Source organism: Pagrus pagrus, assembly GCF_965226575.1.
Source record: "Pagrus pagrus genome assembly, chromosome: 16".
Taxonomy (NCBI): domain Eukaryota; kingdom Metazoa; phylum Chordata; class Actinopteri; order Spariformes; family Sparidae; genus Pagrus; species Pagrus pagrus.
In genome coordinates this window covers 2,074,144-2,099,613 of record NC_140200.1, presented here as the reverse complement: position 1 = coordinate 2,099,613, position 25,470 = coordinate 2,074,144, and the positions used below count along the sequence as shown (strand labels likewise).

General features: G+C 41.3%; 2 protein-coding genes across 4 annotated transcripts; one reads left to right on the top strand and one right to left on the bottom strand.

Moving 5' to 3' along the window:
* The first annotated feature begins 7,466 nt into the window (after window positions 1-7,466).
* LOC311271642 (saccharopine dehydrogenase-like oxidoreductase) lies at window positions 7,467-17,028 on the top strand. Its single transcript, XM_084377412.1, has 12 exons — window positions 7,467-7,663; window positions 8,473-8,585; window positions 8,744-8,824; window positions 9,932-10,061; window positions 10,370-10,419; window positions 10,967-11,097; window positions 11,702-11,819; window positions 13,871-13,990; window positions 14,348-14,404; window positions 15,319-15,430; window positions 16,121-16,202; window positions 16,287-17,028. Exons 1-12 carry the CDS (start codon window positions 7,468-7,470, stop codon window positions 16,384-16,386), a joined length of 1,290 nt encoding a protein of 429 aa, XP_084233538.1. The 5' UTR covers window position 7,467; the 3' UTR covers window positions 16,387-17,028.
* Window positions 17,029-21,174: 4,146 nt separating this feature from the next.
* On the bottom strand, window positions 21,175-23,999 carry LOC311272152 (uncharacterized protein). Of its 3 annotated transcripts, XM_084378324.1 has the most exons (3): window positions 23,789-23,999; window positions 23,537-23,589; window positions 21,175-22,647 (listed from the first exon to the last, which is right to left on the bottom strand). In XM_084378324.1, exon 3 carries the CDS (start codon window positions 22,636-22,638, stop codon window positions 21,754-21,756), a length of 885 nt encoding a protein of 294 aa, XP_084234450.1. In that variant the 5' UTR covers window positions 22,639-22,647; window positions 23,537-23,589; window positions 23,789-23,999; the 3' UTR covers window positions 21,175-21,753. The 3 variants fall into 3 exon arrangements, with proteins under 3 accessions (XP_084234450.1, XP_084234448.1, XP_084234449.1); XM_084378322.1 differs by lacking the exon at window positions 23,537-23,589 and having other exon boundaries at window positions 23,653-23,999; XM_084378323.1 differs by lacking the exon at window positions 23,537-23,589.
* Between the last annotated feature and the right edge of the window lie 1,471 nt (window positions 24,000-25,470).

The following is a 25,470-nucleotide window of genomic DNA, read 5'->3' as shown; positions in this document are numbered from 1 at the left end:
GTGCTTTCCCCATACATGTCAACCTGGAGGAAAGGGAAGTAGGTTTCATTATCAATCTGCCAATAATCGCTGCAGAAAACATTTACAGGCTTAAAGATGTGGTGAATGTGGGATTTTGGCAAGGCGACACACACGTTAAAGTGCAGATTACATCGCTTATTGCATACCATGATAACAACCCTGGGCTGTATTTGGCCCCATCTGTTGTTAGAAGAACAAGTTAGGAAGCCAGCTCTCCTCCTGTTCAACAGAGAAATCTCTAGCTAGAGTCCTGAAAGAATCAGGCTCAAGAGTAAATGAACTCCAGAGGTTTGGTGAAGGGCCTCGACCCTGGTACTTCAACACATGCCTCAACATGGGCAGGTGGTAGTAAGACATGCATATTGACTCCCTGATGCTGCCTCCTGCAGCTGCAGTTGTCCCGTCCAGCACCTCACCACCACCAAACACACACAAACACATTATACACACACATACACACCAACATACTATTAGCTAACATATGAGCAATTTAGTACAAGTTGCACAGTGAGCCACACCTCTTCTCTCTATATAAACAGCTGACTGATGGTTGGTACAGCAGACTTCAGCAGATCAGTTGACTTCTTCCTGCCAGATATTCACTGTCAGCAGAAACTTGAGTGTTGTTTTTCTATTTCACATCTTAATGAATGATTTTCAGTGTAAACTGTGCAAATGGCTGCAGTTTGTGAGCACATTTACAATATCATTTATTTTCGATGTTTTGATGGTGATCCATGTTTGACAACTGATATTGTAATTATATTGGAGCTCAGCTGAAAAGGCACCGTCATGCTGTTAACTTCATGTCTTATTCTGTTTACTTTAATGCAGTTATCAACAATGGACCAATACATCACACACCTTGCTGTGTCCATCGATGAATGTGACGAGCAACATCTCCAATCACAAGATTACAAGAAAATCGATGTTGATCTGAACAAAGGGGCAGGAGGAAATGACATCTTTCTTTGGTACAAACGTGGCAGCCAAAACCCAATCACCAGGGTTCAGATTACATACAACGATGTTATGGCTCATGGACTGACCAGTGCAGGGTACACAATGATCGATAAAGACCTCAATGCTGGAGCAGGAGGTGATTACATCTACCTTTGGTACTACAGAGGGTCCGGAGAGTTCCACACTCCTATAGTGGATGTTGATGTAGCTACAAGTGCAGAAAGTGATGCTGACAAGATTTCTCATGGTTGGGAGGGAGTGACCTGTGATCTGAACCGCAAGGCTAAAGGGAACTGGATCCATGCCTGGGTGAAGAGAGAACATCAAACATACATCTGTGATGTTACTGCCACTGATTCCTACGCATTAGACGCAGAGAACTTGAAGACTGGTTACATCCGTTTGGATGAAGATACTAACAGGAATGCAGGAGGATCTGATGTCTTCATCTGGTACCGTCAGACCACCGACCCCCAGCGTGCACTCACTGATCTGGCAGTCTCCACTAATCGTTATCAGTATCAGCGCCTTCAGGTGCAAAACTACCACCTAGTGAATGTTAACCTCAACGACAGGGCTGGAGGTAACACGGTGTACCTGTGGTACAAGAAAGTACAAGGTGACAACCCCATTAAGGCCATCATCCTGCTTCTGCAATGTGACAAAGCTGGCGTGTATGAGAGGAAGGGTGTCACTGTTATTGAAAAAGATCTCAACACAGGCAATGATGGCCTCCGTGAATACCTGTGTTATTATCAGTAAAAGCCTGAGAAAGCTTCTTAATAGCAGCAGAGCTGAGAATACTCAACACTCGCTGAAGTGTAAATCACAGTCCAACAGTTGGTTAAATCATTTTGGTGATGGCCTCTCGCTTTCTTTCTTCTTTTCTTCAGTATATAAAACAGTGTGATTCGTTGTGACAGTGATGCTCCTGCTGATATCAGAAAGTACCAATGCAATATGTTCTTCTGTCAAACTTCATGGCAATTAAAATCAATCAAACGTATTCAAACGGCTGTTTGTCAACAATGATGTTAATGATTGATTGAATATGAAGCTTCTGTATCACTTTAATCTGCACATTTCCTGCTTTTCAATAAAAACATATTTGCATGAGAAGTGTGTTTGCTTCAGACTCTGCATGGTAGAAACTTCACTTTGAGGATTTTCATATTTATCAGCTCAGGAGAAGGTCTCTCAAGATGGTTAAAGTAGATCCTAGATGACTGCAGCACAGTAACACAGGTGAGCACACACCTTCTTCAAAATATTTTCTGAGGGCCATTTTAACTTATTGAATCTAGTTCTGTGTGCCTGTAGTGCTTCATGCAACATTAATAGTGAGTTTTGGGTTGAATTTGGCTATCAATACTAATGAATGATTATCAGGGATAATTATTAATTATGATAAATAATAAGATCCATTTGACATTAGATCACCTCGGGGCACCACCCTTGATGAAGGGAATAGATAACCAATTCACCAAATCAGTCTCATAAAAGGTACTAAACTGTCATTTTGCAACTCTGATTAATAATTAACTTAATAACTACAACCAAAGCTGTAATGGTCGAAGGATTTCAGAGTCCTTGACAGAGTCGAGGTTGGCAACATTCACTCTACAATACAATATTAAATAGACAGTATGAAGGTTCAAAAGGCTTTTATTTAACACAAAGATGAAAACACACAATCTAACATGTACTATATACAGTGTGTGTGTGTGTGTGTGTGTGTATGTTCATTGCGCTGGAAAGTGCAATAGTGTGACCCATTGCACCACTAAATGTGGCCAGGTCAAATTGACCCGGGAAGACCACAAATGTTTGTTTTCTATGTGCTTGTCTCCGTACCTACATTTGGGTCCTCATCAGTGTGTGTGTGTGTGTGTGTGTGTGTGTGTGTGTGTGTGTGTGTGTGAGTGTGTGTGTGAGAGAGAGAGAGAGAGAGAGAGAGAGAGAGAGAGAGTGTTAGAGGTCATTGTGTGTGTGTGTGTGTGTGTGTATTCATTGTGCTGGAAATCTACATTTAGTGGTGCAATGGGTTGTGACCCATTGCACCACTAAATGTGGCCGGGTCAAATTGACCCGGGAAGACCACAAATGCTATACATTTTTTATAAAAAACACATAATATAAAAAAATTGTCATTATTAATTTACTTGCAAAGAGCATAGTATGGAAACATCCATGTCATTTTAAGGCATTTATATGGTAGAAAACCAAAGTTCTGACATATTAACTTTTGAAAACAGGTCAAACTGACCCAAAGACAACAGGAGGGTTAAGCAAGTATTTTGGCTGTGATTCCTGATTTCAGCTTGCACAAATATGTGACATTTGAAAGCAAATGTTTGAGGTGTTTCCATGAAGTTCAGTTCTGTGTAAGTAAGACTTGATAAAAAAACAAAACAGGCATCATTATTTAAACTGATGCCTTTAAAAGAAATCTGAAGGTTAAGAGTTTTTATTTGTAAAATGTTGAAACTTTACAAAGAATAATGTTTACATGTTGATTTGTTTGCAGCATTTGAACACAATGAATTAATGAAGCTACCTCGTGTGCATACATACTGTGGTCCCTTACATGTGGAGATGTGGTCATATATAATAATAATAATAATACATTTTATTTACAGTATAACTCGTTTTACGGGTGCTCAAAGACGCTTCCATAAAAATATCAACACAATTAAAATATAGAACAATGTGGAGTAACACACAATTAAGATACACAAACAATGTAGAAGGTTAAAAAAAGACATAAAATGAGAAGAGGATAAAAGAACAGAAAATTAGACATATTTAATTTAATTTACAGATTAAAAGCCAGTTTACAAAGGTGTGTTTTTAGGAGTGATTTGAAGGTGTGGGGGTCTGTACAGTCTCTGATGGGTTTGGGGAGTGAATTTCAGAGGGCGTGGGATAAAAAATAAAAATAATAAAAATTTATAAAAAGTATTTAAAGACTTAAAATGTAAAAACAAGAGGTGTATCTCATGCAGCCAGTGTAGTTACATGATCCCACACTGATTTTGAGTCAATTGATCACATGACCTGGAAGCTATTGAGCTAACATGCTAATATTTACATATAAAAATTGATAAAAATTAATAAAAATATTTAAAGATGTAAAATGTAAAAACAAGAGGTGTATCTCATGCAGCCAGTGTAGTTACATGATCCCAACATGATTTTGAATCAATTGATCACATGACCTGGAAGCTATTGAGCTGACATGCTAATATTTGCATATACAAATTAATAAAGATATTTAGAGATGTAAAATGTAAAAACAAGAGGTGTATCTCATGCAGCCAGTGTAGTTACATGATCCCACACTGATTTTGAGTCAGTTGATCACATGAAAAAAAGCGAATGTTTGAAATGTTTGAAAAATATGCCGCTACTCCTACAATGAAAAAAAAATGTCGAAATAGTGTTTGTGTGTGTTTGGTGCTGGACGGGACAACTGCAGCTGCAGGAGGCAGCATCAGGGAGTCAATGTGCATGTCTTACTACCCCCTGCCCATGTTGAGGCATGTGTTGAAGTACCAGGGTCGAGGCCCTTCACCAAACCTCTGGAGTTCAGTCACTCTTGAGCTGATTCTTGCAGGACTCTAGCTAGAGATTTCTCTGTTGAACAGGAGGAGAGCTGGCTTTCTAACTTGTGCATCTGTATGAAAGTTTATTCCTGTGCTGCGCTTATTTAGCTTGCTAATTAGCTGCATTACCTTAGCTGTTCAGCCTCGCCAACACAACTGCTAGGTCCAAATGTGTAGCGGACTAACAGCTTTCGTGTTTAGTGCCCAAGGTAGAATGAGTGTTTGAAAAGTGATGCAATCGCTCGTCTTAGAGAAAAGTGAACTGACTTGACAACAGATATTTAAACTAAGCTCAACGAAATGATTCAGACCAGGAAGATGATTTGCAATATGTAAAACTCAACAGTATGTCATGATTTTGGTTATTGGGTCGTTAGTTCGTATCCTCTTGTGTCGTGTTGTCACTTTCCACTTCCTGCACACCTGTGATCCCAGTGTGCTCTTCCCCAGTCTGCCTTCCTTTGCATTAAAGGACTTTACTCTGCCTGCCACTGTTGCTTGCCTTCTGGATTCTTGTGTTTGGACGGTCAGCTCTCATTAAAGCTCACTCTTGTTTTCTATGTGCTTGTCTCCGTACCTGCATTTGGGTCCTCATCATTGTGTCATCATGACAGAGTATAGAAAGCTGCAGCCCTGAAATCACATCCTTACCAGCTTCTGCTCCACAAGCTTCTGTGATTCAACACATCTTTCATTTAACATTACTTTCATCTGTCGTGCTTTGTCTTGTCCTGTTACAGACATCTTTGAAGTAACCATGACCCTTGTACATAAACTGACCTGTAAAAGCAACAACGTGTGGTGTTCATGAAGTGCTCTGTTCAGTTATGTGTGACACCTGCAGACTCCTTGGCAGGACATTAAGGAAGAATTTTGGGAGCAACAAATGTTATATAATCCAACAACCAGCTGCGCTAAACAGAAATCCACAGTCCAGCAGCATAAAAACACCCTGTTGAAAAACACGGCTTAAAGCTTCTAGGTCATTTGACCCATTGACTCAAATTCAATGTACACATTTCTTCCTGATCTGTTTGAATGAGATGCACCTCTATATATTTGTTTTTAGTGGAATTTAAATTTATTCTGAAAATTTTAAAGAAAAATCTGCAGTTTTCATGAACTTATCAACTTTGTTTTTCAACAGCTTCCAGATCATTTGACCCATTGACTCAAATTCAATGAGCAAATGTCTTCCTACACCGGTTGAATGAGACAAACCACTGTATAGTTGTTTTTTATAGTCAAACTTTAGTCGTAAAATCTGCATTTCTTTTTAAAAATCTTTTTTATGGAACAACTGGCAACATCTCTTTTTTATTTCATTTTACTGCTTCTTCTATTGGCATTGATTTTATGTCACTGACATGGCAGCAACTGAAAAGAAATGCTGAATTTTCATAATTAATATTCATATAAAATAGACGAAGCAGTAAAATGTCATTAAAAGAGATGTGTCTTGTCTCATTTACTAATACAATCCAGCAGTGGTTTGGAGTCACTGGTGGCTATTGAAAAAAAAAAAAAAATCAGCGTGCTACATGAAAGCAGTTTAGTATTCATTTTTTAATCATAATTTTCAGTGATGTCACGATGTCAGCATGAAGAAACATAGTTTTTGTGTAAATCAAACCATCAATAGAGTAATTTATTGATGGTTCCTAAATCAGCCTCCAGCGCAGGGCGAGGGTCTGGGAGGCAGCTGACCGTCCTCCTGCAGCCGACACTGGGGGACACTGAGGACGAGACCTCCACTCTGCACTCCTGAGGGCCTTCACACTACCTACTCTACCAAGTGTAATACTTAGACCTCGCCACCAGGTGTCACTGTGCACCATGGGATCTCCCACCATTGTATCTCCAGAGCTCACCTTTTTTTAAATTATTATTCAGGAACTTTAAACACATACAAACAATTTACACAAGTTCAAAATTAAAGTCCATTCTCAGCACAACCAAACATGAACAAACAAAACAAAACACAAATTAGAATTTAGTGGTCTGCTAATTAAAAAGGAGTGAATTTGAAATGTCTAAATAGTCTAATTGTTTTCGCCAGTTTCTGTGTTTTGGGATCTAAATTTTCATTGGAAGTCAAATTTGATTTAAAATCTGTGACTTTAAAAGTGTGACAGGAGGGCAATCGTTCAAGCCACTTCATTTTGTCAATGTAATGTTCTGCTAAAATAATAATTAAATTAATTATTTACATTTCATCTGGGGAGAAGCTGGACTTGTATTTCTGTAAATCATAGACAAAGTAGCCTAGTAGCATGGAAATAATCTGTAAAAGCAATGTTCAGTAGTTTCTCTCCCACAATCACAGAAAATAGATGACTAATTCTGACAAAAGAAGAAGATAAGTAACAAATACGGCCTATTAGTCCTATTAAGTGTATTAAACTTATTTAAACTCGTGTCTTTGCTGAAGAAAACTTTACTGACATGGGTAACACTTTATTATAACCTTCATTAATAACTGGTAAATGTATAGTTTATTAGATTTAGTGAAGTAATTTCACTGTTCAGAAACAATTAAATGGTTCATAAAACATTTATTAAGTAATTGTAAAGGTTAAAAACATCAGTTTAATCTCTAATGGCGTCAAAATAATGTGTATAAATGAACTGCACAGTATTTATTAACCATTTGCAGTTTTATGAACATCAACTGCAACTTTCCAACAAACAGCTGCTCATAAATAGTTAAATAACTACGAACTAAAGTTTAATTAACATTTGCCTTCTTCTTTTTTATGATTGTTTATTTTAATGACCAGCGCCCACCACAGTTATGACGTCAGGACGTTCTCCGCTCAGCCAATCAGCGGCACGGAACCGGAACTAAGGCGGGACCTTGAAGTAGAACACCAAAACAATGGCGGCTGTCACCTCGAGCAGACCCTACCACATTATCATTTTCGGTGCCACCGGGTTCACGGGGCAGTTCGTGGTGGAAGAGGTGGCTCGGACCGCCGCAGAGAGTCCCGGCGGCGCCGCCCTGAAATGGGCCGTGGCCGGGAGAAGCAGGCAGCGCCTGGAGGACGTATTGAGACGGGCCGCGGGGAGGCTGTGTATGTGCCCCACAGACTGAAGCTAACAGGGGCAGGAGCTGCTGTCAGCCTCCTGACGAGCAGGATACTCTGCCTGACTGACAGAGGCAGCAGTGTTGTTGTTGTTGTTGTTGTTGTTGTGTTGCTCTGCTGGTAATTGTGTAGCTACAAGTAAACACTTTTAAACTTGACCCCTGAACACACCTGTCAGTTCACTGTTTTGCTCCAAAATCAGCTAACTGTCAGCTAGCTTAAAGAGAGGACAGTGTGGCTCACATAGCTGGACTACTGTGTCATGTTACAACCTTATTTATGCTGTAGCTGCAGTAGTTCAGTCATCTTTAATACCAGAGCACTGCCACACAACTGCTGTGTTGCAAAAAACATTAAAGAGGTCATGTAATGCAAATTTTCAGGTTCATACTTTTATTTGGGGGGGTCCTAGTAGAATAGGTTTACATACTTTAATAAAAAAAAACCATTATTTTTCTCATATGGTGCATCGCTGCAGCATCCCTTTACAGGGATGTCTCGAACACTCCGTTTTAGCTACAGAGTGAGACATCTAGCCTCTGTTCAGTCTTTGGTGAGAGATGCACATTTACTTAACAGCAGGATGTAGCCAATCAGAGGCAGAGGAGGGCGGGTCATGCCGAGCAAGGTAGTGTGATCTAAAATAACGCTGCTACAGCAGCAGTGTCTGTTTTTACATGCACACAAATGCTACATAATACGATAAAGGAAAGGCAAAAAGAGAAAGCCGTAAATCAGGTGTAGGAGTGATCCACTGTAATCAGTGAAAGATTTTCTCTCTTCCTCTCTTCTGTCAGCTATGCCAGAGCTGAGGACAGACATCGAAGTCATTGTTGCTGATGTGTCTATCGAGGAATCGCTGGCCATCATGTGCCAACAGGGCCTGGTGATCCTCAACTGTGTGGGGCCTGTGAGTATGTTTCCAGACTTTGTCATGGAGTGAAACAAAGTGCCCTTTGAGATTACGTCTGACCCAGGTTGTTAAATCGGATTCACACCCACAACACTGTAATCTTGTGGCTTGTGTTGCGTTGGATAATTCTGTCTCTGGTCTCTTTGTCCTTTCAGTACAGATTTTATGGTGAACCAGTGGTCAAAGCTTGCGTTGAAAACGGAGCTCACTACTTGGACATCTGCGGCGAGCCTCAGGTTGGAAAATAAATATATATCCATCACTATATTGAGATTATGTTTTTCAGCTTGGTTGTTACTGCCATTAACGTAGACTGATTAGATTGAGGGTTGTCCTCGACGCAGCAGCAAAGGGTTCGAATCCGACCCGTAGCTCTTTGCTGCATGTCACCGCCCCATCTCTCATCCCATTTCCTGTCATCTCTCTAAGCTGTCATGTCAAAATGAAGCCATGGAAAGGCCATATAAATAAATAAATAAATGAAGAGGAAAAAAACAAACAATATCAGAAAAATGCTGAATATCAGATCCAATAATCGATCAGGCCGAGAACCACTCGATCCATAGTGTAGACTGTATTTGTACATGTAAATATATGCAGGGCTCCAATTATAATCTGAACTATGTTGGGGTCTGAAATAACTAACGTTCAGGTGGAGATAGACGAACAGGATAACAGCCGAACAGATGTGTTCTGAGAGAGAGTCCGTCAATTCACGCCTAAATGCATCTCAAGTGACCGGATCTCACTTCCCGGCTGTCGTATGCAAATATTTTTACACAAAGAAATATCTTCATGTATATCATTTGCTGAATGAACAAGAAGGCCTAAATAGTCCAGATTAGTTGTATACAGGGTTTCTCAAAGTTTATGCAGAGTCTACTCACGCAACAAGTCTCAAAATTAAGCATTTTTTTAATGGAATCTGGTGACTTTTCTCACTTGTTTTCCACTGATGCAACAACTCTTAAAATCACGTGATTTGTAGCGGAGTCTGGTGTATAGCCATTACTTGGTCCATGACCATGACTTTCACTCACACACACAGCAGCCCACGTCTTGCAACAGTTGTGTAAAGTAGAACACAACAAGTTATTTAATTTAGATAAGAAAAAGGTATGACAGCGCACACCCCAGAGAGAGAGACTTAAAGACAGAGCACGTACAGAATACTCCTTTCATTATTTGTGATTAAAATAATGGTTGTTGCTAATGTATAAGTGCCCCCCACAGCATTGTGATTTTACTGCTTGAAAAATGTAACTTAACTTTTTTCATTTTACAACACAGATGCATATTTTTTTTTGTGTGTATTTGTATGCATGTGTCTTGATTGTACACAGTTTCTGGAGCGTATGCAGCTGGAGTACCACACTAAGGCCTTGGACAGAGGAGTGTACGTGATTGGCAGCTGTGGCTTCGACTCCATACCGGCAGACCTGGGTGTTCTCTACACACAGAGGCAGTTCAAAGGTAGGAAACTAAAGACAGGTCACGTCATGAATCAAAAGCCTGGAATTGTTTTAGTCAATGAAGAAGCTAAGTTCAACATTCTCGTAGGTTGAATGAGGCCTCAATATGTCAAAGTGTAAACACAAGACACCGCAAACACAGCAGTGCTTGTTTGCCTTGTTAGTTCACTAAGTTAAGAAAAATCTGTGCTTCATAATAAATCGATACATTTAATACAGTAGTAGATCAATAATTAATTGACAACTTTAATTGACAATCCACTGACAACTGGAACTTGGTCTTAATTGTGTACTGTGGTCTGATTTCAGGAACACTGACAGCTGTGGAGAGCTTCCTGAAAATTAGCAGTGGGCCTGAGGTAGCCTGAACTACTACAGCTGCTGCACTGCATGATGGGATATGTAGTCTAATACACAATGACCAGCCTTTTTAAAAGTAAAGTGACGGCTGTTTTGGTGTAAGTTTACATAAGACTAAGTTTAGATGATGATGAAAAATATGGCATTTTACTTCACTTCTACTGAGTATACAGTAGAAGAGAGCTGGACTCCAAATCAGACTCCAGGGAAACACTAGTGCACAAAATCAATATTCCTGTGACACAGAAAGGTCATATAAACAAAAGCTTGAGGGAAATTGAGGGAATATATATATAGAGAGAGCAGTTTCAGAGAGTGGAGCAGAAGTGCCACCCTGCTGTTGATAGACTTACTATCTGGCTACTTTTGTGCAATTAGACTGCAGTTTCAGAATTGACAAATGTGTCATATACATGTGTCATTTTTGAAAAGTAAAGCAATCAATATGTCAATCAAAAGAAATGAGTTATTCACATGAAACCTTTGGTGTTTACCGAGAGCTGTTCTGCACAGTGACAGAATTTAAAGTCATCTCCACCCTCGCAGGGGTTCACCGGCCATGACGCCACTTGGCAGTCTGCCGTGTACGGCTTCGCAGACAGCGGATCCCTCCGCCAGCTGAGGAAGAAGTTTGGCCACAAGCCGCTGCCAGTGGTGGGAGCCAAAGTCAAAAAGAGGTAAAGCTATAAGTGAGTCATTACTGTCAGCTTAAACACTTCACTCTGAGAAATAACATTTTTATTGGATCGTGGGGCTTGGCAGCCATTAGTCAGGAAAGGGGGAAGGTGTATTTTTTTCAGTGGATGCCAGAAAGGGATTTTCCCACCGAAACTGATGCATCTTTTTTTACACCTGACCTACATTTTAATGGTGTGTTTCCAAAGTGAAAGATGGAATATTATTCTTAATAATCATACTTACATTATATTGCCATTTCAGAAAAAAGTTAGTTAGTTAGTTAGATTTAACCTCAAGGCCATGTAACTCTACAGGTAAGACACAAGGCCAGTTTTAAGTCAGCGTATAAAGTTTCTGCAAATAGCTGAGATTTGAAGGTTATTACTGTCTGGTAGACTGACTTATATTCAGTGTAAGGAGATTTTATTGGAACGTGGGGCCTGGCAGGAACGGAGAGACAGATTTAGAAGACTGTCAATGGATGAAATGAGCTCAAATACTGCTGAGCTGATGCTGCAGGCAGAGATAGATGAGGTGAATGTGGACCACTTTGCTTTCTGTCTATGTAATTTGCTGTGTATGTTTGTGCCTGTGTGTGTGCAGGGGTTTTATGTTTTTCAGCAAGGAGATCGAGCAGTATGCCATCCCATTTATGGGTTCAGACCCTTCAGTAGTCAAGAGAACCCAGCGTTTCCTTTTCGAGGAGAAGCAGCAGTCACCAGTAAGATAATATCAACACGAGAAGCGACAGTTCCCTGTTATTTATTGCAGCGACAGCAGGTAAAGCTACCTTTAGCTGTGATGCATTGCTAGTATATATAAACAAAACATACTTGTTATCTCGTTTGACACTACAGCAAAAAGAAGAAAAAGTCCTGGGCACACAAGAAAAGGATGTTTTTTTTCTCTCTTGTTTTAAATTAACAGCCGTCACAGTGTTGTCGGTGAAGACGTACCAACACATCTGTGATGGTGATTTGTGTTCCCTTGGGTTGAAATCTCATTGTAGATTTTTATGGTTTCGATACTATGATACAAATGTGTTGTTCAAATCTTATTGTTTCAAACACACGGTGTCAAAAAAGTATCAAGGTACTTCTGTTAACTCCGTAATAAACGAGAGTGTGTATCATGTCATCTTACTTACTTTCATCTGCAAAGGCCAGTAAAACATCAGATAATCAAAAGCATTCACAGCACCACTAGTGGTCAAAAACTCTCTGGTTTTTATCCTTTTTGCCAAGTTTTGGCTGCAAGTTGGTTCACAAAGATAGTTGCTTGATGAAATTTGATTATTTTAATGAAACATATGAATAATAAAGATTATTAAAGTGTAATTTACGAGCGAGCGGCCTCTATCCTCTGCTGTCTCTCCGTACTGGAGGGTGACACACACAGACGGGGGCTTCATGGTGCATTCAGGTGCACCTTGTAAATTCAGAAATTCTTCCTGGACTGGCTGCACACTGCGCATGTTCAGAACGTTCTTCTCTGGTTTTTGACGTATCGGCGATGTAGACTTTATCACCACCTATTGTATTAGAGTTGTTTTTGGGTTCTTGTGTGTACAGAGATATTTTGCTCAGCGAAGGTCGTGTGGACGGGTTTTTATTTTGTTTTTTAATGTGGAGGGAAAATAATCTGCATTAGTGTGTACACGGCCTCAGAAAGTCATATCGAATAGTTAATAGCAAGATCCACAATATTCTTGTACAGCAGGTCCAACAATATTTGCATCATACTGTGCAGGCCTGAGTTCAAGTGTACTGTAAAAAAGTCCCGTTGACCTGAACAAAACAACTCCACCGTCCACAATTTATATCTGCAATCATTTTAAGTAGGTTACAGTCTCCCTTATCTCATCTAATAGGTCAATGTGCTTTCTAACCCTGAGGGATGATAAAGCAACGCTCCACTCCGTGATTTACTGTCGCTTCAATTGAACCTGTTTGTAGTCGGAAAAAAGTCTCGGCCAAATGAATAAATGTAAATGTAGATTTCCGTGCAATCAATCATTCGCCACGCTGTATGCGTAATACCTAGGCATGCATTAAAGCATTTTGCTCTGCCTCAGTGAGAGATTAATATTTCAATACTACCCATAACCCACAGGAATAAAGTTTGATACGCTGCGTTAAATGACACAAAGAGGTTTAATATTTAGCATTAAGGACACACACTTCTTATGTTGACTCTGCATCCTGGCAGAGAAAAGCCAAACCTTCCTCCCTGCTGCACCTGTAACTAGGTCAGCCACTCCAGCAGCTGTCACTGTTTTGATCCCAGCCAGAGGCAGGCCTAATCAAACTATCTCATTATGTTGTTTAGACCACCATCTACCAGTGAAGGGGAAATATGATGAGTCATCTACAGTATAGTGGTTCATCACTTTCCTCCCCGCTGCTCATTACTCCCTTTGACGTCTCATCTCGCTCTGCTATACATCGTCCTCCTTCTTCCCCTCCTCAGTTCTCCCATCCTGCTCTTTACCTCTGAGTCTACATCCTCCTCACTTGCTCCTCTCCTTCACTTCTGCCACCTGCCTCCTTTTTGATTTATCACCTCACTTTCATCTTTTGATTCCTTCGTCTGTGTCCATCCCCTCCTCCCTCTTCTCTTTCAACTTACGTTTCCCTTCATCTCTCATTTTCCCCTCACCTGCACCTGTTATCTGCATCCCCTTATCTTCCCCCCTCCTCTCTTGTCACCTTTAATTTCCCTTGTTATCCTTTACATTCTGCCTCTGCTGCTCTCTCTTCCCTCCACCCACAGGTCCAGTACTGCGCCTACGTCGGGGTCGGCGGCCTCTTCTCAGTAGTTAAGCTCTTCTGCGGCGGCCTACTGTTCTGGTTCATGGTCAAATTCAGCCCGGGCAGGAAACTCCTCACCATGGTAGCTACACTGTTCATCAACACAACCATCTTTTTGGTATTTATGAATTAGATTTAAGAAGTTTCAAGTCTGTAAGACTTAAAATGGTTATTCCAAGCATTGAAATGTGGATGAATGTCACAGTGTGGATATTTAGCTGGAAGGCTTAGCCAAAGCTACTCAGCAGCAAAGTGTTGCAGCAGCTGAGACACTGTTTACAGCTCGCAAGTCAAAAAATGTTTCAAATCTACATCCAGAGGTTTATAGAAGAAATGGATATTGAGTGTAATTTCTCTGTCACAGTTCCTTAAAACATGTTTCATACAAATCATTACATGTATGTATCATGGATTGTTTGTTTTTTTGTCTTTCCCAAAGTTTCCATCCTTCTTCTCCTTTGGCTTGTTCACTAAGTCCGGTCCAACTATGAAGCAGGTAACACGAACACTGTTGTTGTATTTATCATTAATTGAACGTTTCCTCGGGAAGCTTGTGAAATGGCTGTCACAGGAGCGTACGCTGTCAGTTCAGAGCCTTGAAACCAAGTGAAAGGAAATACATTGGTCTAAGTGAGTTAGTTACTGTTGTTGATGATTAAGAAAACAGGTTTTCAGAGGCTTCATCTCACTGTGAGCGATATGGTCCTGCGTGAACAGGAAATAATGTGCCAAAGATAAAACAGTTGTGGTTATTTCACATGAGAAAGTTGTGTTTGCATGTTCTGTCGCCGCTCTTCACACTAATCGGATCTCCACCGAACTTAGGTAGAGGATGGGTCTCAGCCCAGAATAGACCCCATTCATTTTTGGTGCCGATCCAGATAAACGGACCAGTCCAGGAATTGTTTCCTACTTTCTTTAACACTGTGAGATGGGACGACATTTTCTTAATTTCTCGTTGAATAATGCCAAACATCAGGTGCATTTAGGTGGCAGGTATCTATGACTCGGTACACTTTGATGCAGATCTGAATAAAAATCTGGATGAAGCAGATTTTAAATTTGTTTTATTTGATATCGGATCAGTCTTGATTGAATTAAAGGAGACTTTTGGGCCTTGGCACTGGTAGAGCTAGTTTGGTTAGCAATCCACTTCCATTAGTGCTACATAAAATCAGATATGATAGTTTCCTATTTAATTACTCTGTAGCACATTTTGTACCCTGGTTATAGCAGATATTACACATCACGGGTTTATATTTTTGTTCTCATTGTTGGAACCTCTAACAACCATTACAGATCTGGTGTCCTCAGATATTTACATACAGTATTTCTCTTCCTGGAGTTGTGTTTTATTGTTTATTGTATTGTTTAATTGCTTATTCATCCAGTTCCTCTTACATCTCTCAGATAGAAGACACCTGTTTCAGCCTGACATTTTTCGGGGAGGGCTACTCAGAGAGTACAGATCCCACGCAGGGCCGACCCAACGCCAAGATCTGCACTCAGGTCATAGGAGCAGGTAAATCTGCCACAAAAACACAAGCTGACTACCTCAATAATAGGATTCAGGTTTTAGTAACTCCGTCAATATATTCAAGCTGAAAAACCCGGGTTTTCCTGTCTACACATAAACACTGAAAACAGCCAAAATGCATAGAAAGAGCTTTGTTTGAACAAATACCTGTGTACGTATGCACCAGGCCTCGGTTTCCTTGTTTTGTTCACACTAGGACACTTACATTACAGAGCCATCATTAATGTTATGAGTAACACCTTTACTCCTCCCAGTATGATAAGTTACACTGTGAAAAGAAGCTAGCGTCATAAAATAGATGTTAAACAACGTTTGGCTGCTGCTTGTGTTACAGCTAGTTAGTGGTTTTGTTGCCATTTGTCAGTAACTCAAACAGTAAAGTGAAATAGGTAATAATTGATTTCATCAGCAGCAGCAACATGTGTGATTGAGTCACAATAAACTGCATCACATCAGGCTTTGGGCACACACACAATACTAGTAGCTGGTTAGTTGGATCAGTTTATTGCTGTTTTTCGGTCTTTTCATGGGATTTGTTGACAGTAAGAAAAGTGTAGAAACTCGTCCGTCACTCACATGCTGTAAATAGTTCCTCAAACTGCCACTGTTTTTAATGCTGTGAACAATATGTTGGATCATTTCTGTGACACCTTATCTCCACATGCTTGTTCACAGAGCCTGGTTATGTAGTCACAGTTTCCACTCTGGTACAAGCAGCTGTGACCTTGCTGGATGAGCTGCACTCTCTCCCCAGGAGGTCAGTTCAGTCTGCCTATTTCTTTTGCTTTCCGTTGAGTTTGTGTCACTCTTATCACACATCTTCTCTCTCTGTTATTGACAGGGGAGGAGTATACACTCCAGGAGCTGCCTTCTCTAAAACCAGTCTGATCGACCGCCTCCACAACCACAGCGTCAAGTTCTCAGTCAGAAACTACGAGTAGCCCTTTAACAGTAACTGGTGTAAGGTCACAGCACCTCCCAGTTCCAGTATATTGCATTTATACTGATGTCTACTGGAGATGTTGCCTGACCTTTCATACAGTCAGCATGACCACTGTATAACCCCTCATCTATTGTCTGTTAGTTTAGTGATACCACTCTCAGATAGGTCAGGTGTTAACAGAACCACTAAAGCAGGTAGAGGTTCACTGTTTTGCTCGTGGACACTTCAGAAAACACGTATGTACTGGCTACCAGTCATTAGCGCCAGCTGTGCCTTCGCTAATTATTTTCTGTTTCCACTGAGTGGAAATCTGTTTTGTCTTCAGTAGAAAGTTTCCTCTTTAATCCCTGAGGACTGATCATGCATCACTGATGGATCTCTACATCTAGTGAGACATATCCTGCACAATCATTTGCTGACTATGAATTTGTGAAAATAATTGAGGTGGATTTGATCAAATTTTGATTTTAAGAATCTTCAGTCAGCAAATTTGCACTTGAAATGTAAGAAAACGCTAAACTTGATATTCAAAACACTCTTTAGCAGAAACTATGGAATTATGATTGAATGGAAACTGCTGTTATATAATTTAAATGTAGTTTTCAATAAATAATGTAATAAAGTACTGGATGATACAGAGCGCAGTTGTTTTTAGCTTCTGTTTAGCTTCTACACTGTGACTTCTAGTGAGCGAGAAGACTAAAATACATTTCATACTTTGAAATGTTTCTGTAGTTTTACAGATTTGGGGAAACCGTGTGCTTTGAGAATGAAACTGTATATTTTTGGCTTTTTATATTTGCAAACAGACAGGAAGTCAGCTGAAACGGCACTAACAGCCACTTCATACGCAGAGTTAAATCCCAGAAGAATAAAAACTCATGAATAATTATTGACTCAAACCAACATTTTGCAACTATTTTACCTTAAAGTCACAGTTTTAAAATGACTCTAATGTTACAGTGACTTGTAGTCGGGTCAGTGGTGTCGACCCTATCGCTTGTTTCAGCGCCATGTAACTCAGTGAACGGGTGGGATCACAATCATGGCACCATGTCGCGCTCAGCACCAACTATTAATGATCAGCTGTGTACCATAAGTTAGTTCTGTTTGCACACTCCTCTGGACTGCAGGGAGGTGGAGGTTCTCAGAACCGGGCGGGTAGGCAGTGGAACCGGGCTCAGCAGCCTCTACGAGCATCACGACAGAGCTGAGGAGACTGAAGAGGACGCTGATGGAAGAAGCTAAGAAGAGAAACACACAGTCACACTCTGACTGTCGCGCCACACTGCAGGGAGTAGGATCAGGTGTGCAGGCGAGGAGGAGGGCAGCACCTGAGGGAAAGGAGAACACAACCCAAACACGCCACAACACCAGGGCCGTAACACATACAAGCATAGAAGTGCATACAACATCCTGTGCCACAACTTGTGTGTGCTGCAGTCTTCCTCCCACATGAAACAAAACCCTTTTCTGCCACCAGGTGCCAGTGTTCCCTCTGCTCATCAGCCCCGACAAGTGTTTACACGGTGCAGCCCAGTGTGACAGCAGAGGTCATTCGGTGCCTTTGAGGATGCAGAGACGGTGTGTGTCCTTACTTAAAAAGGCTGCGTGTGCACCATTTAAAACCTGGAGAGCCAGGGACACGATCGCAACAGGGTTACTGCGAGGTAGCAGATATCTGAGATCTGTGAATAGGATGTCAAGTTTAAAAAGAGCTGGCAGCGATGTCTTTGTTTTCACTCTTTGTCCTCGTTGTGACTCAACTGTGAGTCCTCTCTGTGTCTCGTCTGCGCCCCCTTCCCCCAGCTGTCACCACCACTCCAATGAAAACATAAATACACGCACAGAAAGCTGCTTTTAGCTCTGGGTGCACGGTGGAAGCAGAGGCTGCTGACGGGATATGTCAGTGGGGTAGTTTGTATGTTAAATAGCTCCCAAGTACAGTGTGATGAGCAGCTGTAGGAGGGATGGGTGGGGTGGCATTTTTGTCCTGTGTCAGTGTACAAGAATGAGAAGGAGAGGGGGAGAGGGAGAGGGAGAGAGGGGGAGAGGGGGGAGAGATTGCAGTGGTTTCCCTTTGCGTAGCAGGCTGCAGCCCCACCCCTCTCCCCCTGCACATCTCCAGTCTGCCATCGTGGCTGTGCAGATATTCATGTCATGTCCCTCACCTCCTCTCCCTTTGGATCCATCTGTCAAACTAATGATCTCTGCCTGCACTCTCCAATTCAGTTCTGCTTTAATGACGCGACCATAACGTTTAATCATTAAAGAGTGTTTGATTGGTTTTACACCGCGCTTACAAACAACAGAGGCTTCACACCTGTACAGATGTGTAGAAGTCCTACTCAGCTTGTTTTGTAGGAAAAAGATCTGAAAACACTTTTACACTCTTACATTCACTTTTCTGGGGAAGTTTAATATATAGCAGTGTTTTATTATTTTGTAAGCTGGCCATGTTTCACGAGCTGTGTGTAAAATCTTAATGTTGAAAGTATCCAGTAACTACAGCTGATTACTATGCAAGACTTGTAATCCAAAATCCCAGACGACTACAGAAAATGTTTTTCACTAGTGATGCAGGGATTCATCGTTCTGACACCGGCACCGATACTCGGCTGGTTGAGTGCGATCTGAGAATGAGACGGTCCTCACCGATAGCATCAGTCCATGTTTATCTGTTGACTCGTATCAATCAATACTTCTGAAGCGGTTACTTTTCAAAAAGTAAATTGTGTTTCTTGTGAAGTTGTTTTCATAGATTTGTATGATCTATGACTTTGTGCTCTTTCAAAGATGGTGTGACTTCATTACACTGACCTCAAACTGCTTCAGTACATTTTATAATAATGAACATTTCTTTGTTTTTCTGGCACAAAAGAGGGAGTAAATAAAACAGAATAAACAACAACAACAAAATACACATCGGCTATCAGCCGAATCGTGATTTTAAAACATTGTTGTCGTCCCAGAATTTTGCAGCTGATGCATCCCTGTTTTGGACATTACAGCACTACACAGTATGCAGTGTATTACACTACACAACTGTGATACAGCAGCAGTACAGTATAATCATAGATAAACAAGCTGTTGTGTTACAGCAGTTTAACATGTGAATGTATTGGACATGGAGAAACTGAATGAGCTCGGTTCAGTTACATGCTCTGGAATATTTTGTTGCTTTTCTATGTCAGCTTTTTCCCCTCGGTAAATATTGAGTTGTGTGTCGGTCTGTGAGTGTCACATTGACGGCGAGTGAGTTTTATTTTGGTACAGAGCTTCTTCTGTCTTTGTACAGGCTGCAGCGTGTCAGGACGTGTTGCTTTGTGGCTGCCTCTCGCTGTTACAGTAGCTGGCGGTCTGTTTTCTCGCTCTCTGAATCTTTCATTGTGTTTCTGTGTCGTTCTCCGTCTCACGTTGTTTCTGTTTGGCCTCTTTTTCCTTCCTCTCTCCAGTGTAATGTGGTGTTCGTCCCCCCCTCCCTTCATGTTCACATAACACAACGCACTGAAGCATTTCATCAGACTCCCCTCCTCCTCCTCCTCCTCCTCCTCCTCCTCCTCTCTCCATCACTTTCCTCCCTCCCTCGCTGTAAATGCAGGCGATGGCAGATTGGTTTGCTTCCAGTCCCTGACCTCTAACCCTCGCCACTGTAGACACCTGACCCTAATTTCCCAATTCTGCCCTTAAAAGGGGTAAGCCACCAATTTTACACATCCAGCTCAATGCAATGGTAACGGTTAGTACTCTTTAACCTGTAAAAAACAACAATATCAAACATTAGGCTCAGGCCCATCAACACCCACATCATTTTTGTCCCTTATGTAAATGCCTGCGTGTGTCAAGTCTGCGGCAAAACTTGTGCGTTTCTGTTCATCGTCTCTGAATCTGTGTGCCGTCGTTGGAGGGAGGTTGTTGTTTCTGCGGGCTCTATTTGCTGACTCTGACAAAACTGAGTACCAGACTGTGTCAGCGACCGAGAGACAGAGAGAGAGACCGAGCGAGAGAGAGGCTGCAGACACAACTCAGAGCAGGAGCTGCAGGAGCTCGAGGGTTCGCCTGCAGAAAGATACTGCATGTGCCTGTACACAAACCGCCCACTGCAACAGTAACGTTTTAATGATCAGAAGTCACCTGCAGGACAGAACAGACAGAAAACTGTTTCATACACCATGTGTAGATGCTCGCTGCGGTGTAGGCCGTGCAACCATAGATCAGCTTTTATTATAACACCAGAAGCAAAGCTTGGTGGATGACTTTTAGGTTTAAACTGGAGTGGCTCAGTTTAGTCACACAGAGACTGAACCCAGAACTTATAGGCTCGGCTGTATTAAACACACAGAGCCGGTATTAATATGTTCATGTTGGTGCGAACGGGTTCTTAAAAAAACAACAATAAACGCTTCACTTCGGTCGGTTACAGATTGTAACGCGTCAGGTGACATAACTGTAGTAATATATTACTGAATTATTATTAGTAGCGCGTTGTATTACCCCGTTACCGCTAAAAGAAATGTCTTTTCCAACATGTTACCCCCAACACTGCTGAACTCGCATGCTTTCAGGGCCCTGTCCTACGTGACAGAAAGGAGGTGGCTGGAAACAAACAAACTTTAGTGATTAGAAACCGATGAACCAAAGAGCATGTGAGACGATGAGGCAGAATGTGTAACAGTCGCTCCAAAACGATCCATAATGTTCCTGTGCTGTCCGCTGGGCTCTTTCAAGGGTAGTTTTGTTATCCTGCTGAATAATGGATGAACCACAGGCAGAGAGAAGAGAGATCAGTTTATCAGTATCGCAGCGCTTGTTTTCACTGATGCTTTTTCTTTGCTCAGGAGTTTCTCAAGTCTTTGCTTCAACTTGAACGAGACTCCAATTTGTTCTGAACAAAAGGATTTGGCCTGAGAAACAAGCAGGTCTTAGTCCGGATCAACTTTTTAACCAACTTGAGACTTTCTGAGCTTTAATATAAGAAATTCTTATATTAATCTTAAGTTTCCGAGGAGTCTGAAGCAAACACACTTGCAAATATGTTTTTATTGAAAAGCAGGAAATGTGCAGATTAAAGTGATACAGAAGCTTCATATTCAATCAATCATCAACATCATGGTGACAAACAGCCGTTTGAACACGTTTGATCAATTTTAATTGACATGAAGTTTGACAGAAGAACATATTGCATTGGTACTTTCTGATATCAGCAGGAGCATCACTGTCACAACGAATCACACTGTTTTATATACTGAAGAAAAAAGTGAGAGGCCATCACCAAAATTATTTAACCAACTGTTGGACTGTGATTTACACTTCAGTGAGTGTTGGATATTCTCAGCTCTGCAGCCATAAAGAAACTCTCAGGCTCTCACTGATAATAACACAGGTATTCAGTCCAGCCTTTGTTGCCTGTGTTGAGATTTCTTCTAATAAGATTGAAACCGGCCCTCTCATACTCTTCAATAGCTTCTGGGTTGAGAAGCAGGGTAATGGCCTTCATGGGGTTGTCGCTATCACCTTTCTCGTACCACAGGTACACTGCGTTGCCGTCGGTCCCCTCGTTGAGGTCAACATTCACTGGCTGGTAATTTTGCTGCGCAAGGACCTGGCGCTCGCTGCCATTGGTGGAAACTCGCAGATCAGTGAGTGCACGCTGCGGGTCGGTGGTCTGACGGTACCAGATGAAGACATAATTTCCATTTGCACCCCTGTTAGTATCTTCATCCATCCGGATGTAACCATCCCTCAAGTTCTGCTCGTCTGATCCGTAGGAATCAGTGGCAGTAACATCACAGATGTATGTTTGATGTTCTCTCTTCACCCAGACGTGGATCCAGTTCCCTTTAGCCATGCGGTTCATATCACAGGTCAGTCTCTCCCAACCATGACGCAACATGCAGGCCTCACTTTCTGCAACTGTAGTGACATCAATGTCCACTATAGGAGTGTTGAACTCTCCGGACCCTCTGTAGTACCAAAGGTATTTGTAATCACCTTTAGCTCCAGCGTTGAGGTTTTCATTGATCTTTGTGTACCCTGCCCTGTCCAATCCACGAGCCATCTCATTGTTGAATGTAAACTGAATCTTGGTGATTGGTGCTTGTCCGGATTGTCTTCTGTACCAAATATAGATGTAGTTTCCTCGTGCCCCTTTGTTTAGATCAACATTGACTTTCTTGAAGCCTCGTGACTGGAGATGTTGCTCATCAGCCTCATCAAGGGACACACCAAGGTCTGTGATGTGGTTGGCCATTGTGGGTGACTGCAGACAAGAAAGACAAAAGTGAGGCTCCAGAATAAGTGGACAAATAACAACTACTACTACAACTACAACAACAACAACAACAGGAAAAAACTACTGATCTTCTGATTCATATAGACTAATTGATCATTCAATAAAAGGGTTTTCTCATTTGAATTTGGGCTTCTTGATTCTGGTGACGGCAGCAGCTCGTTGCGCTGCTCTCTGTCATGTTATTTATTAATAATGACCATTTTGCAGCGCTCCAAAACACACAACACGTCTCGTGATGGTTCAATAATACTGTGTCACCTAGTCCGCTCACATCAGCGTTATACAGTAAGTCTCAAGTAAGTAAGTCCCCCCCCCCCCCGTTGTCTTCAACTCAAAATTTTGAAGACTATGCATCCATGCAGTTATGTCAGAAATATTATGACATTAGTCTTTGTTAGTTTAGGTTTTTACTGCATTGAAATCACCTTCACTGTCAAACAGACTGAGATCCAGGAACACTGCTTACCTAATGTCCTGTGGCCTACTGCCCAGTCGGTGATTTTATTTAAAAAAAAAAAAAGTGTTTTAAGCTTAGTTGTGGGGTAGCCAAGCAAACAGCCTAATTCATTTTAAATGTAGTGGTTTTTTAACCCAGGGAAGAAAAGAGGTGCTGGAAAAATCTGACTTGAAAACCTACAGTTTGATTTAAGCTCATTTCTCTACATAGAAAAATAGTAACTTACTCCACATATTAAAATAATATATAGGCCTAAAAAGAAAGGGTAAATAAAATACAATCCACAATATACCCTTTAAAATAGGAAAGCAATAAGAGAAAATTGAATAGAGACATTTCTCATGGTTGATCAACAAAACAGTGACAAAACAGTGACAAAGACACATGCCTCTCACCTACCCGCAGATGAATGGAGGCTGTGATATGAGAGAAGGCCACATCAATCTGTTCGGCTGTGTTTTTTATAAAACAATGAGGTGACTACATGTTTTAAAGATACTGTGTAATTGGCCTACCATGCCTATACGCCTCCTGACTCCACAACTGCCCTCCGCCGCTGTATCTTAGGCTCTGTGAGAGTAAATGGGCCTATTACTTCCTCTTTGAGCAACATGCTGCATGACTTCAAGTGATGTTTAACTTAATACACACCTCAAACAAAGCTCGTCTGTCAAAACACGAACTGCTGCACTCTGTTCGTCTGCCCGGTGTTAAAAGTGAAAGTGAAAGTAAGAGAGTGCACAGATCTCCACTGGTCCCCTGGGTCCTAAAGGCCTCCCTGTTACATGTGTTGAGGGTCTCAGTGTTGGCCCATCTTCAACTCTGCAGAGTTCTGACGGTTCTGACAAGTTCAGAATGATGATGATGATGATGATGATGATGATGATGATGATGATGATGTGCACACACACTCTTTGCTACATACTGTTGTGTTTAGTCCTCACCTGTTGAGGTTATAAAGGTGCAGTGCTCTGTATCATCTCAGTGGATAAAATGCAGCTCCACTGTAATGACTTCCAGACTCTGTTCCCTGTAAAGCTCGATGAAGAAAACAAAGACAACTCACATCTTTTAGAAACAAAGTAACTGGAGAAGGTGCTGATTTATAGTTTTTATACTTTCTTTTATTTTGAAATATTTGTACCTTCAGCCTGGAGCAAAGATTTTGAGTTTACCTTTAACATCCATCCTTCTGTTCTTCAGTCTGTCCATCCATCCATCCGTGTCCGTCTGTGTTGTTTGTTATCTTAAAAAATACCAACTGGACCAGCAGCACATTTCTGAACATATTGACCTTATGTTAGCATCTCAAACTTCTCATATCATCTATGCATTTATACCCAAAAGGAAAAAAGGCTATTGACTCTGAGATGCAAAGACTTTTCTGCAAGGACGCCATCAGGACAAACTCTGGTGACTGTTATACGTCAGGACTCTGATGTCTACCATGTACAGTGTTGACCAGCTCTGCAGCATGTGTTACATTTAAATGAATGTCATCAGGTGGTAAAGATACTGTCAAGGATTGAAAACTCAGTTAGCTGTGCAGCTAGCGGTTCGAACTGGGAGCTCGGGGACCAGGAGGGGCCTGCTAGCTGGTTAGCATGCTAACTTCAGTAGATATCTCTAGAACACAATACACAGACATTATAATGTCCAAACTGTGATTCATTTATTTGGTCTTGTGTCTCGGGCACCACTTAGTGATGCTTCTTCCTGCTCAGTCGTCTCCTGGATCCACACACTTCACATATATTATAACTTGTATCAGATATTCTGTCAGTGCAGTTTGTAAACTGTGATTTTGTTGTTCTGTCGTGTACATGTGACATCTGTTGCATGTCTGTCCGTCCTGGGAGAGGGATCCTCCTCTGTGGCTCCTCCTGAGGTTTCTTCCATCTTCTTGTTCCCCTGTTAAAAAGGTCTTTCCTCTCTTGATTCGAGGGTCTGTGATCGAGGCGATGTGATTGTGATTCTGGGCTGTATAAATAAAATTGATCTGATTTGATTTGACACTGTCAGTTTTTGTTGTTGGTGATACGTTATAAACCTCCACTGATGTTTGGGTTGAGTACTTCCACAGCTCCCACATACATCAAAACCTGCTCAAGTGTGTTTTTGGACTGTTGCTAATATAGTCATGAACATTTATTGTCACAGAGCAGAGGAGCTCCAACTTTTTCCCTTGGAGGGCCAAAAACAAACATTGTATTGTTAATGCATAAATGGTACTAGGATCCCAAATACCTTTAACTGACCGACGTCCTTCTGTCTTTGTCATTTTGGGATGTGGCATCATAAATTCAAAATGGAGGAGGGAAGAGAAGATGCCT